Genomic DNA, 14,867 nt, shown 5'->3' on the forward strand with positions numbered 1-14,867 from the left:
AGCAGTAGATATTAAGTCAGACTTAACAATTGTATATATGTATTTATAGTGATTTTTATTATTGCTTTAGTTTGTTTTGTTTTGTTTTTTTTCTTTAATGTAATGCTTAATGAAGCCACTTCTACTAGAAAATAATAACATGTCTGGGGTACTTTTGGGAAGCTTGGGTCTGGAGATATTCTATGAAGCCTGAATGGCCTGGGCTCTTTCTCTCTCTCTCTTTCTCTCTCTCTCTTTCTCTCTCTCTTTTTCTCTCTCTCTCTCTCTTTCTCTCTCTCTTTCTCTCTCTCTCTCTCTTTCTCTCTCTCTCTCTCTCTTTCTCTCTCTCTTTCTCTCTCTCTCTCTCTTTCTCTCTCTCTTTCTCTCTCTCTTTTTCTCTCTCTCTTTCTCTCTCTCTTTTTCTCTCTCTCTCTTTCTCTCTCTCTCTCTCTCTTTCTCTCTCTCTCTCTCTCTTTCTCTCTCTCTCTCTCTCTTTCTCTCTCTCTCTTTCTCTCTCTCTTTCTCTCTCTCTCTTTCTCTCTCTCTTTCTCTCTCTCTTTTTCTCTCTCTCTCTCTTTGTCTCTCTCTCTTTCTCTCTCTCTCTCTCTCTCTCTCTCTCTCTCTCTTTCTCTCTCTCTCTCTCTTTCTCTCTCTCTCTCTGCAATGACCCTGCAGAGCATCCTTTGCTTCTTTGGGCTGCCCGAGCTGCTGCCCCGAGGGAGAAACCCTTGGGGTATCTTGGCATTGACACTTTCACCTGGAAATACTTTTTCATTTTTAAGTGAATCTTAATAGATCATCATGTCTGCCAAACTTCTCCCTACACACTCAGCTGGAGTTCCTCTCCAGTTTCCCTTGTCTGTGACCAGAGCAGGAGCACCGTGGTCACTCTGCAGAAGGTTCTGCTGCTCCTTGCATGCCTGTCACGTGCCAGTGTTGGAATACCAGCTGCAAGCAAAACTTTTGATGATTGGGGATTTATTTCTGAGTCATAGGAGTGCAAAACTTGCCCGTTTTGTGTCAAGCCACAGCTTAGGGCAGTTGTGGAAAAGGAAATTTAGCATTGGAAACGTGCATGCCGTGTTTCTGCACGGGATTGCTCGTAGCTGTGTAGCAGCTCTCGGTGGCAATTCATGTCTGTGTAAAGAATGAGGTGTAAGGCCAGGTCCAGAGCCAGCCAGGTTCTCCTGAGCCCTGTAAATAGGATTTTATCAGAATTGCAGTAGGGGTTTTTCCACACAAAAACTACTGGCATTTTTCCAGCTCCTCCCTTCCAGTATTTCCTTCTGAACATTGATTCATACAACATGTGAACTGCCTGAAATCTCACGTGTTGTTTAGGTATGGCCCGAGTAGCTGGATAACAAACTCGGTGTGCTTGGTAAAACATGCAGTTTCTGCCCAGGACTCTGTGCAAGCCCTGGAAGCTGTGAGCTGCTGTGGGGCAGCTGGGGGGATGCCATGGATGCTTTGGGACTTGCCCTGCACAGGGAATTGCCCTGAGCTGCCTGGTGGTGGCCAGGGGGCTGCACTGCCCCAGCAGGGTGGTGAGAAATCTAAGTGTGCCGCTCTTGCTCTTTGCCCAACAACACAGAAATAAAAGGAAACTTGTGTGTTCAGCTCAGAAATTGGTTGTTAGGAGGGTTTGGGCAGTTGGTGTTGCTGCTGAGAGCATCAGTGTGAAGCCAGTTCTAAACTCGGTGCTCCCCGGGTGATGGCCCCAGCTCGAAGGACACGGAAATTCAAGGGTGTCTGCTGGTCCTGCTGGTCACCTTTCCAAACTCTGAGTGTGTGTGATCATTGCAATGCTGCCTGACATGTTTATAGAGCATGTGCCTTTCTGCTACTGCTGGTTCTTCTTCCTTTTTTTTTATATATTTTTTTTTAACTTAAACCTCATATAAGGGTCAGGATATTTTGTGAAAAAATACACTCTATGTTTACTCTTTGGGAATTTAACTGAAGTAGATAAAAAGTCTATTAAATTTACTCGCAGAATGATTTTATTATACTCTGACCTAGGTGTGTATTATCTTCAGAGACTCAAAATATGGACAACAATTCTATTTTCAGGAGTATTTGTATCAAAGAGTACATATTTCCATTTGCATGTGGAAATGAAAAATGCATGTAGGGAGACTCTGTTAGGTGAAACATGGCTGAGCTTACTGTATCTACTAAAATTCAGTAAATAATTCAGTAAAATGTTACATGCCACAGCTGCTCATTAGTAAGAAAGAATGGCATGGAATAGAGTGTTACCCTCTTAGAATTCCCAAATATGTGCTTGTAAATATACTCTGAATATCCCCCTTTTGGTTATGCATTCTATGATAATTTTGCTTTTGCAAAAAAGCTGCAGATTTTCAGTTGAAGGATACACAAAAAGCAAATTACAGTGGTGTGTTCCTATTGAAACAGAAACCTGTGCTGGGGTAAATTTACAGTTGCAGCTTAGTAATACCTATTTTAGTAGGTAAATTTACAATGAAAACATAGATTTTTGGTTTCAAATGCATTGCAAACTGGACATATTTACTGTCCATGGAATATTTAATAAATTATAAAATCACACTTGTGAATCACTAACCAGATTTTGCTGTTTGGCTTAATTCTACAATAAAAATGCACTTCTGACCCAATAGTGTGTGCAGTGACAGCCCAGGGAGTGCATTAGCAATTGTATTTTTTGTTGACTCTTTAAGCCTTCTGTGAGTGCAGGGCACAAGCAGGAGCTGCCCTGAATCCCTCATTCCCAATAAAAATGTGTTTTTCTTTCCCCAGGAAACTCCACAGCAGCCCCATGCAAGTGGTGCCTATTGTTTCCATGAGCGCAGCCTCCTCTCAGTAAGTCCCTGATTTTTTGTCTTGCTCTTGATTTTCCCAGGTCTCTCCTGTGCTGTCACAATTAATGCAGAAATCCTTTGGACTCTCCAGCTTGCTGCCTCACCAGGCTCATAGGGCACAGCTAAAGGGTCTGGTGGCTTTTAGTCTTCAGTGAGCAGAGACATGCTTAGGAAATTATCTTGCCTGCTTCTGGCTGTAGGTTCAAGTGATTTTCTCTTGTGTTGCCCTTGTAGTGTTTGGGCTGTGTCACTGTGGTGTTTGTGTCACCTTTGGCTGATTACTTCATGTACAGATTGCTCACAGACACTTCTTGCCCTCAGAACAGCTATGGATAATTAATTCATCACGCTTTCTTTCAGGAAATGCATTCTGTAAAGTCAGAATAGGGAATATCATGAATTAAGCTCCAAAGTTTATGGGACATGCGAAAAAGGTATTTGTGCTTATTAACTTTTTTGTCTTCTCCCTTTCTGAGAAGAGGCTTTCAAGTCCAAAACACTTGTTGCTCCTTCATAATTGGAATTTATTCTTTGGTAAAGTTTTTCCTTTGTAGCACATACATAAAACAAATAGTGATTAAGCACTTTTTATTCAGGCTATAACTTTCTATACTACACTAAACACAGAAGTATCAAACAAAACTGTGTAATTAGTGGTAGATGTGTATATTATACTTCTTAAACAGTTTTAAATAATTCTGTGCTTAAAATCAACTCCACTTCTTGGATATTTTGTATTAGGTAATGAGCATGGCTTGTTCTGTATTAGGCTGAGTACATTTTTGCTTTATATACATTTATACATATGTAAGTACAATCTTCTTTGTTCTGTGTTGTACATGGATATTGACAAAATAATAGACTATGTTTACTTTTTTGGTCCACTGTATTAATGGAAGAAGCTGAGTTCTGCCCCAACACACAAAGTTTCATGTCAATGAAAAAATTAAACACACAGTCCTTGCTAGAAAAAAGGAGAGTTTTGCATTTATTCTCCTACACTGAACACAATCTTCCTCTTAATGTCTTTGAAATAAGATTTCATTATTTCAGAAAGACTGCCTGGCTTACTGGATGAAAAGAAAGCCCGTTCATCTTGAGGATAGATTTAAATCAATTCTGTAGTGCTCAGCATGCTTGTTGCTTTTCACTTTCCCTCTGTATGAACAGTATTTTCTAGCACGGAATCACCTCACAGCCCTTTGCAGAATTTGATGCAACTGACAGCTTTTGTTAGAAAAATTCTGGTAAAAATTGCATGAAGGAGGCTGGGATTTCCATCACGGGGGAGACAGCGCTCCCTGAGATAATCACTGCGTGTTTTGAGGAAGCTAACATTAATTTGGCTGTGAACACAGTGCCTCAGTAGCTGTAAATGTGCTTTCCAGGAAAAGATACTCATTTTTTCCCTCAACAAGCTAAAGCAGAGGTTTGGGCACCTACTAGAAAGAAGAAACGGCTCATTTGGAGCCTGAGGAAGGTTTAATGCTCCCAAGCCTCCACGTGCATGATGTGTTGATTATTATCCCCGGTGCCCATGGCCCAGCAGCAGGACTGTCCATGAGCCCAGGGGTCCCTGTGTCAGCAGGCTCAGCCCCAGCCCCCAGGGCTGCCTGGAAACAGCTCTGGATGGGAGCTGGCTCCTGGCAGCTCCATCTGGCTGGGAGGGATGCTCTCCTCACCCGGGACGCGGGGCATGGCCACCACGCTGCTGAAATGCTCTGTCCCCTTCCCTGCCTGGAGAAAAGCATTTCAAACCAGAAACCCCAGTCCAGCACATGGGTGTTAAGGTGTTGGAATTATATGTGTTGAAACAAATACCTGCCCCTTCTCAAAAATCTCTTTTAATGATTGAATTTTGTGTTCAGTGTCCTTTGGTTGAATTTCGGTTCAATTCCTAGCTGTTGCTGTTTTACAGTGTTTTCCTATTTCATTTTGATAGAGAAATATGTTGAGGTAAGTCTAGTTTTAACAGCCTAGCTATAGAGCAATCCTGGATTTTAAAATTCAGTTCCACAGCCTATGGATTTAGGTGTTTGACCTTCTATTAATGGTGGAGTAATGCCTACAGTACTCCAGCAAAGCTGCAGTGCACTGAAAAAAAACAGTAAGCAAAGCAATAGAAGACAGCTCCAGAAAACCACCGAAAATAAACATGACAGGCAGAGGAGATAGAATTGTTCCAAATATACAGTGGGAAATTAAGGACAAACAGTGGCTGGCAGGGGGTTTGTAGCAGAAATGGATGTAAAACCCAGATAAGCAGAGCCTTCACTCATTCCCCGACATGGAGAGGTGTTCCCATTGCACTGAGACAAGCTGAGATTCCCTGAGCTGGGAATGCTGCAGAGGGCAGTGCTGGGTGCAGCACCATGAGGTCGTGCTCTGGCTGTGCTACCCCAGCTAAAAGTGAAGCACAGGAGCTGGGATGGAGCTGGGATGGAGCTGGGATGGAACTGGGATGGAGCTGGGATGGAGCTGGGATGGAACTGGGATGGAGCTGGCAGGGAGCTGGGATGGAACTGGGATGGAACTGGGATGGAGCAGGGCTGGAGCAGGGCTGGAGCAGGAATGGAGCTGGGATGGAACTGGGATGGAGCTGGGATGGAGCTGGCAGGGAGCTGGGATGGAACTGGGATGGAGCTGGGATGGAGCTGGGATGGAACTGGGATGGAGCAGGGCTGGGGCAGGGCTGGAGCAGGGCTGGAGCAGGAATGGAGCTGGGATGGAGCTGGGATGGAGCTGGCAGGGAGCTGGCAGGGAGCTGGGATGGAGCTGGGATGGAGCTGGGATGGAGCTGGGATGGAGCTGGGATGGAACTGGGATGGAGCTGGGATGGAACTGGGATGGAGCAGGGCTGGAGCAGGGCTGGAGCAGGGCTGGAGCAGGAATGGAGCTGGGATGGAGCTGGGATGGAGCTGGCAGGGAGCTGGCAGGGAGCTGGGATGGAGCTGGGATGGAGCTGGCAGGGAGCTGGCAGGGAGCTGGGATGGAGCTGGGATGGAGCTGGGATGGAGCTGGGATGGAGCTGGGATGGAGCTGGGATGGAACTGGGATGGAACTGGGATGGAGCTGGGATGGAGCTGGGATGGAACTGGGATGGAGCTGGGATGGAGCTGGGATGGAGCTGGGATGGAGCTGGGATGGAACTGGGATGGAACTGGGATGGAGCTGGGATGGAACTGGGATGGAACTGGGATGACTCTCGGCTCACAAGGTTGGACACTTGGGCTGTGGTACATTTCTTTGAGGAGAGCTCATTCTCAAAGAGGAATTGCTGTGCTTTTCCCTCCCCATGGCACCTCTCGTGCCTGAAACTGCAATCCTTTGGTAAGCAAGACATTTCCCTTTGGTATTACACCAGAGTTCTCTGAAAAAAGAAAAAAAAAAAAAAAGAACTATTTCACTGTTTGGCAGAATGTTTATACAATTCTTGCCCATTCTGTTTTTTCTTACTCTTCAGGTTGTGCATACAGCAACAGCTGTTCCATAATTTGATAAACATACTGTAATTAAGTGATCTTGGTTTATTAGCAACACCTTTCCTTGACTGGGAGATTTTAAAGTACCACAGAAAGGATGAGCCGGGGGTGTTGCTTCATGTTAATTTGACAGCTTCATCCTTTGGAAGGTGTGCCATGACTATCCATGTTTTAAACCCTGCTGGATATAAAGAGATTTATGCTAGAAGGTTTTTGCTCTCCGGTATTACCTTCACTCCTCCTGCAGTCTGTCAGTGACACACAAGCACTTACAGGAAGGGCCTATAAAGCCAGGGAGAAAAAGGCATTTAAACCTCTTTCCTCTAATTTTAGAGTGAGCTGTGTTTTCCTTGGAATTGTAAACATGCAGAACAAAATAAGGGGCAAATAGCTGTTATTGCATTGAAAATATTATAGGGTATTATGAGTCTTTTTTTCCCCCTCATTAAACACATCTTTAAAAATTGTTAAAACAATACATCTATTTTCCAGAACATCATAGCATGCCATGGAGGAGTCTGAGGAGTTTAGGGTGATCTAGGGATTTCTGCCTGAGAGGCATGAAAAACAAAAATTGTGAGAGAGACCTATTATAAAATACCTCAGTTCTCTTAGAAATAAACCAATATTATAACTTTATTCTAATACATATAGAAGAAAAAAATAATGATGGTATTCTTATTTATTCATCTCTATTCTGATGCAGTCTGAATGAGAGAATTAGTCTAGAGGGTTGAATATTTTTTAAATTGCAGCACTTTGAATTACTGATATGTGCAAATTACAATAAAAAAGGGATGAAGAATTGTAGTTAGACAACGTAAATGATGCAGTAAGTTCTGCTCCATTACTTTTTCTGAGCTAGGATGGGGAACTGTTTAGTTGTTAGGATCTGCTCCACTGTCATATTATTCATTCTTGTTTTGCAATATCTTCAAATATCTTCAACAGTTATTGTAGGAATTCATTAAGGACCAGGAGCAGTGAGGCATTTACCCGCTCCTAATGATGAGCAGCAGAATATTCTCATGGCTGTTTTTGCTTCAGAAAAAGCTTAACTAGGGTAGCTGAGCCTGACCTGTGTTGGGTTTATTTATTTATTTATTTATTTATTTATTTATTTTTCTAGTGCTGCTGTGAGGTAATTCATTGTTAGGTGGCTGATTTGTAATATTGCCTTCCCATTAGTTAGATATGTTTCACTAGCTGTGTGCTTTCCTGTGTAGGGAGCTAGATACACTACTTTTGTTTAATTTGGTCGGCTTGGGGTTTTTTAAGTCCTCATGTTCCAAGGTTTCATTTCCCATGGGGGAAGAAAACGTTGTGGGTTTTTTTTTTTTTTGCCGTCATTAATGTGAAGTTTGTATGAGTAAAATCATCAACATCTTGGACAAAAGAGCAGTCAGATGGGAGTCACTGTTAAACCATTGCTATAATTTGTCATTTCCTGGATGGTAAAAGGGCTACAGACCTGAGTAGCTACTTGTGATTTACAGGTGGTTCTGCTGCTCAATTCACTGAAGCCATGATCTTCCTACAGAAGTAAAGGAAGACGCTGTCCTTGTTTAGATCGTGCTTTATCACTGCTGCAGGTGATTTCTGTATTTATTTGGGCAGCTAAAGTTACTCTGTCAAAGCAGATTCTGGAGCATAAGGCTCACTGAAATCGAATAGGACACCTTGAAAACAAGAGGCAGACTCCTGACATGAGGGTTTTCTTGAAATATCATTGTTGATTATTGCAAATTATAACTCTAACTGAAATTAACATTGCAATTTTGCCTTGGCTGTATACAAACATACATGTAAAGAAATATTGTAACAATTTCCTAATTTCTTCTCTATAAATAATTCTGTCCCTGTTTCTTTCTGATGGACTCTTCTGTGAACTTTCTAAATTCTCCATCATCTTTCCAAGTGGTGTTTTGAGTTAGCCAGGTAAAATCCTTAGGGGTTAAATATAGCCTGTTTTCTGACACCACTGAGATACTTCCTTCAGAAACTTCACAGTGCAGACATTTTCTTATTCAGGCTTTATGAAAATTTCCACATGCATGTAAACACCCAAAATACTTCCACTGGCAATTGTTTGCACTCTGGATATCCTCCAGATTGCAGCATTAAAGGGGTTTTAATCAAGTTCATTTCCACAGCTCCATGGCATTTAAGAGCTATCAAGTCCCAATATTCCTGTGAGATTAGTATTTGCTATTATCTCTTTATTACAGAAGGAGAAGCCAGAAAATTGAGCAGCCTGAGTGATGTGCCAGGAGAACTATAGCAGAGCTAGGATTTGAATTCCTGTTTCTCAAATCCCAAATCATTGCCTGTGTTCTTGGGCCATCTTTCCTCTGCCCTGCCTCTAATCCAGTAACTTTTATTGTTAATGATTTTTTTTCATTTAACAGTGAAAAAGAGCTTATAATTTCATGCTCCTTCCTGTCTCATAAAAATTTGAAATTTTTCCTTAGAAAATCCTGCATTTATTAAATGTGTATGGAAAGTGTGTGATATGCGGAGTCCTATCAGCTCAGGGCAAAGCTAATTGAAATATGACATTCCTAGTGATGATCTGGGTCATGTCAAGGGTGTCCCCATCCTTTAATGAAGATATACACTTGATCCCCTTTTCTTTGAAGAGCTTACAGACTTCTGAAACTTTTTGTGGTTAAGCAGAGTGCAGGTACAGCCACGGCAGGCACTTGGGCGGTTCAATACAGCAGATTTTAAACCTGGCCAGGCTGCTCTGATTTTTGGGATGTGCTGCTGGAGGAAACACTGCTGCTGCCACAGTGAGTGCTGCTCCATCCTGGCTGTGGCTGGGGCAGGTAGGGCTGGCCAAGGACAGGGAGAGCCCTGAACCTCGCAGTGCACTCAGGTGCAGCTGTGGTCACTTAGGATAAAGGTGTGGTCACTTAGGTACAGGTGTGGTCACTCAGGTGCAGCTGTGGTCACTCTGGGTACAGGTGTGGTCACTCTGGTACAGCTGTGGTCACTCAGGTACAGCTGTGGTCACTCAGGTGCAGCTGTGGTCACTCAGGATAACAGTGTGGTCACTCAGGGTACAGGTGTGGTCACTCAGGTACAGGTGTGGTCACTCTGGGTACAGGTGTGGTCACTCAGGGTACAGGTGTGGTCACTCAGGTACAGCTGGGGTCACTCAGGTACAGCTGTGGTCACTCTGGGTACAGGTGTGGTCACTCAGGTGCAGCTGTGGTCACTCAGGTGCAGCTGTGGTCACTCAGGATAACGGTGTGGTCACTCAGGTACAGGTGTGGTCACTCTGGGTACAGGTGTGGTCACTCTGGGTACAGCTGTGGTCACTCAGGTACAGGTGTGGTCACTCAGGTATAGCTGTGGTCACTCAGGTACAGGTGTGGTCACTCAGGTGCAGCTGTGGTCACTCTGGGTACAGGTGTGGTCACTCAGGTACAGGTGTGGTCACTCAGGTATAGCTGTGGTCACTCAGGTACAGGTGTGGTCACTCAGGTGCAGCTGTGGTCACTCTGGGTACAGGTGTGGTCACTCAGGTACAGGTGTGGTCACTCAGGTATAGCTGTGGTCACTCAGGTACAGGTGTGGTCACTCAGGTGCAGCTGTGGTCACTCTGGGTACAGCTGTGGTCACTCAGGTACAGGTGTGGTCACTCAGGTATAGCTGTGGTCACTCAGGTACAGGTGTGGTCACTCAGGTGCAGCTGTGGTCACTCTGGGTACAGCTGTGGTCACTCAGGGTACAGGTGTGGTCACTCAGGTACAGGTGTGGTCACTCAGGTACAGCTGTGGTCACTCAGGTACAGGTGTGGTCACTCAGGTGCAGCTGTGGTCACTCTGGGTACAGCTGTGGTCACTCAGGTACAGGTGTGGTCACTCAGGTATAGCTGTGGTCACTCAGGTACAGGTGTGGTCACTCAGGTACAGGTGTGGTCACTCAGGATAACGGTGTGGTCACTCAGGTACAGGTGTGGTCACTCAGGTATAGCTGTGGTCACTCAGGTACAGGTGTGGTCACTCAGGTGCAGCTGTGGTCACTCTGGGTACAGCTGTGGTCACTCAGGTACAGGTGTGGTCACTCAGGTGCAGCTGTGGTCACTCTGGGTACAGCTGTGGTCACTCAGGTACAGGTGTGGTCACTCAGGTATAGCTGTGGTCACTCAGGTACAGGTGTGGTCACTCAGGTGCAGCTGTGGTCACTCTGGGTACAGCTGTGGTCACTCAGGTACAGGTGTGGTCACTCAGGTATAGCTGTGGTCACTCAGGTACAGGTGTGGTCACTCAGGTGCAGCTGTGGTCACTCTGGGTACAGCTGTGGTCACTCAGGTACAGGTGTGGTCACTCGGGTATAGCTGTGGTCACTCAGGTACAGGTGTGGTCACTCAGGTGCAGCTGTGGTCAGTGAGAATCACTGTCCCTGCACACAGAGCACTCAGAGCCCAGCTAATGCCACCATAGCTCTTTGTGCTCTGATCTGAGGTCCTGCTGAACATCCCTGGGCACAGCCTGCTCCTGTTCCAGTGGGGGAGTGAACAGCAGCACTGGATTGCAAGAATTTAGAGGTGGGGGAAAATTAATTTCCTTTTTGTCCTGCCGTTACATTTGAGGTTAGTTACTGAGTTCACAAGTCTGTGTTGTAGTGTAATTCCTGTGTAGCACAGGCACGAACAATAAACAACATCCTCTGTGGGAATTTCTGCTGCTCCTGGAAAATGTAAGATGTTAGAAATCATATATCTGATAGGTCTTTAAATTTTGAGTATGGGGTGGCAGTTGGAAAATGCATCTCCAGGGAGGAAGGAGAACTCTGGGGAGTAAAAAGATATGTTGGTGTAAAATGAAAACTTTATCCTCATGCTGCATCATTTAAGAAATTTAACAACATGAGTATGGCAAAGTAGATTTGTATTTGGCAGCATTTAATTAATATGAGAAATGGAGATGTACCTCCCAGAACTGTTTCTGACTGTGGAGCATTCTAGAACTTACCACTGGGGTTTAGCAATTTGGGATTTCTCACGAAGTATTTAAACCTTTATCTTTTACACTGCTGAAACATGTTCACAGCTCTAAATGGATTAACCAGAGCAGTTTGTCTTTGAACTACCAAAAACCATTGCACACTAATCAGGGCAACTTCGGGCAGATGGGTCAAAGAACAGAGCTCTTGTCTGTGTGTGCAGAGGGAGAGCTGTGTCCCCCCCTAAATTCTTGTGTAGCCCCAGCTCACTGGCTGAGGAGGGAGAGTGAGGAAAAAGAGAAAAAACAAAAAAACAAATGAAGAGAACCCTGATGCTGTGCAAGCACTGCTCAGTCATAGCCTGACCATAGCAATAACACAATTACCAGCACTGGTTTAGTCACACATCCAGAACACAGCCCCACATGGGCTTCTGTGGTGAAAATTAACCCTACATCTGCCACTCTGTGAAACTCCTGCCTTTCTTCACTGTGAAGTTTCTACTTTCCTCATCTGCACCCCACAGGAACTGTTTTATGAGCACACCTAGAAAAGAGAAGCACTGGCAGGGTGGTTTTGTTTGAGAGTTTTAGTGGTGTTTTTTTGCCCTTATCTTGAAGGATAGTTTGCACAGCTAAATGTCGCAGTTATAAAATATATATATATTGGGCCTGCACTGAGGAAAAAAATGGATCTGAAATCCTTCACAAATTATGTTTTTATCAAGACCAAGATGTTGTGTGCTATTGAATTTTAGATCAGCACAGCCTACAAGTAATAGAAATTGCAGAGACAAAGTAATTTAAGATGGTTTTTATCTTTTGTGTAAGCCAGGTTAGGATGTTGAAGAACAAATCGATTGCTTTGCCACTCAGATTCCTTGAAACCCCCCCCCCCCAAAAAAAAATATATCAGCATGAGTTAATGGTTTCCAAATATTTGTATTGTCTGGTTCCAAGTTTTTTCCTGCAGGCAATAGACCTTGTTTTGTCTGACAACCTTTTTAGCACCTTGGTCACTAGTAGTACAACGGGGAGCTGTAAAGAAAAGCCTATTGGAGGCAGGAGCACCATGGATGAAACCTAGCAGCAAAACTGTGAAATAGAATTATGCAAAAATCTCATGCAAATATCAGGATCTGCAGAGGATTCAACCCAAAAGTAGAGAGGAAATGATAAAGTGGCAGAAGTCCCATCTCTGGCTCTGGGCTCTGCTCCCCTGTGTGCTCTGATCCCACTGTGAGAGGATCTGTTGTGCTAAAACAGTTGAATAATCTGACAAAAGGAGATGGATGGATCAGGGCAGAATCAGCTTCATGGAAGTGTCTTTGTCATTCAAGGCAGAAATTCTGAATACCTGAATCATTAGGCTTCAAATAACACTCACCTGGAGAAATAAAATGGTGATGGGAGCTAACAAGACAGTAAACCCACTAAAACTACTGGAAGCAGATATTACACAAGTGATTTTATGGCAGCTCAATACAAGCTCCTATTACTGACTCAGGAATGTTTATTTAAGGAATGTGTCCAGGAGGATCCAGATTTACAAGCTACAGGTATGCTCAGAACAGCACACTCTGTGCTCGATAAGTTGGGGATAAAAAGTCCTTGTCTAGACTTGATGTTTAACTACCACAGAAAACCTGCATTTGTACAGCTTGATAAATAACGTAAGAGTTGGGTTTTTCTTCAGCTTTGCTGGGTACCAGAGGGAGAGAGCAGTAACCTTCTTCAGAGAGTACTTTTAAAGCAGCTCTGAAATTCACTTGTTGAAATGCTAAAAATATTTTGTACCAACTGATGTACAGTTAAATGAAATAGACTGATTCTCTGTAGGTTTGGGGGTATTTGTATCATCATCATCTAGTTTTCCCTGAAAGACACTTTGGTATAATAGGAGACAACGTCTTCGTGATTCATATTGGTAAAGAAAATGGCCCATATTTAAATTGACTGTAGCTCTGTCTCCAGATGTCAATAAGATATTTCTTTCAGAACACTGGTCCCACATGCAGATCCTCATAAACAGCCCCTCACTTATGCTCCTTCCTGCTATCCAAACACTGCCTCTGGTTTCTTGGGAGCCCTTTTTTATTGTTCCAAGTGGGGAAGTTGCCCAAGCACTGTTTTGTCTGCACCCTCTAGAGATTTCATCAGTCTGTCCCAGGCACACTCCTCTTCCTCTTCTTTGTGTTCCATCCCACCTCTCCTTCTTCTGGGATATTTCTCCTACCTCCCTCAGATCTGGGAGTGAAGTCCTGCATGGATTTATGCTGCATTCCAGGAGGAGGTTTTGTCCCTTCCTTTATGGGCTCTCTGGGTTCAGTGCTGAAGGAACAGAGGGGAGAAAAACAACATAATTCTTTCATTGCTAATAGTGCAGGATGGAAAGAATAAAAGCCCTAAATGTATGGAAAGACCACCTGAGAATATTCTAACCTGAAAATAAGCACAATTCCAAAATTCCAAGGGCTCATGTTTTCTGCAGCATAGCTGGGAAGGTTTTCCATACAAAGATCCATTCTTTAGGGGGGTGGATTCACTCCTTGAACTGCAGTACCAATGGAACACCTGAAAAAAGGTTGAACTGGAAGGCAAAACCCACTTGTTGCCACAGTTATTCAAGAAATCACACAGGATGGAATCAAGATCTCCCAATCCTGTCTGTGGCAAATTGAGTCATTGCTGAGAAAAGAACATGTGGTGCAGGTAGCAGGTCTAGGTTATGCTGAGGAAAGAGGGGTGGGACTCACTGGAAAGACAAGGAGGGCTGGGGGAAAATGCAGCCAGACCCAGAAGAGAGCATCAGCCTTAGACACACTTTGGTAGTGGAGACTGGAAATTGGGATCTGCATCTCAGCACAGACAGCAGAAGTGTTGGGGAGATTTCAGGGGCACATCCATGAACCAGGAGGCTGGAGTGCAGTGAATCCACTAGATCTGCCAGTATTTCGCTGGAATGAATAAGTGGTGATTTTTTTACAGTGAAGGGGGTTGATGGAGGGAAGTCCATGGGAATCTATAGTGTTAAGTTTGAGAAAGGGACAAAATAATGATACATATTTCTGTTGAGACAGGATTGTTCCAAGCAGGCAGAACTAAAACTGACTGGAAAGTGCAGAAAGCTGAAGGATTAAGTGCCAGAATAAAACTCACTTGGAGAATTTTATAATAGATGGAAATCTTTCCTTGATGAAGGCGTGCATGACTATTATTGCTCAGAAGTGTTTTTTTGGAAACATCAGATGGAGTTCTCAGCAGCATTAGTTCGATACTTGACAGCTGTCAGAAAAAAGCAAATTGAATATTTAGCAACTTTGAGAGAAGGCATTCAACACAGAAAATACAGGCCTGTCTCTGCTGGAGTGGGAATTGGTTCTACATGTGCTGCTGTACACAGATTTTGGTTACTCGGTGTCTCAGAGAGGTGTGGTCCAGGGAAAGGTGGAAGAATGATCAGAGGGGTGGAGGAGCTGCTGTGCAGGGAATATATGGAATACATGGAACAGCCCTTTCCCTTGGGAAAGTATTGACAGATGAGTGAAATGGGAGAAAAGCATTGGTTGAAATGATTATTGATATTGATTTGAATATTGATGTTCTAA

The 14,867-nt window shown here is 43.9% G+C and overlaps 1 protein-coding gene across 1 annotated transcript in view; it reads left to right on the forward strand.

The window, feature by feature from the left end:
* The window catches only part of RBFOX1 (RNA binding fox-1 homolog 1), a 1,143,703-nt gene that overhangs the window by 484,421 nt on the left and 644,415 nt on the right, over positions 1 to 14,867 (forward strand). Inside the window, exon 4 of the mRNA XM_062503892.1 lies at positions 2,764 to 2,826. Coding sequence (XP_062359876.1) covers positions 2,764 to 2,826 — 63 coding nt within the window. The remainder of the gene's footprint in view (positions 1 to 2,763; positions 2,827 to 14,867) is intronic.

Source organism: Cinclus cinclus, chromosome 16, assembly GCF_963662255.1.
Source record: "Cinclus cinclus chromosome 16, bCinCin1.1, whole genome shotgun sequence".
NCBI lineage: Eukaryota > Metazoa > Chordata > Aves > Passeriformes > Cinclidae > Cinclus > Cinclus cinclus.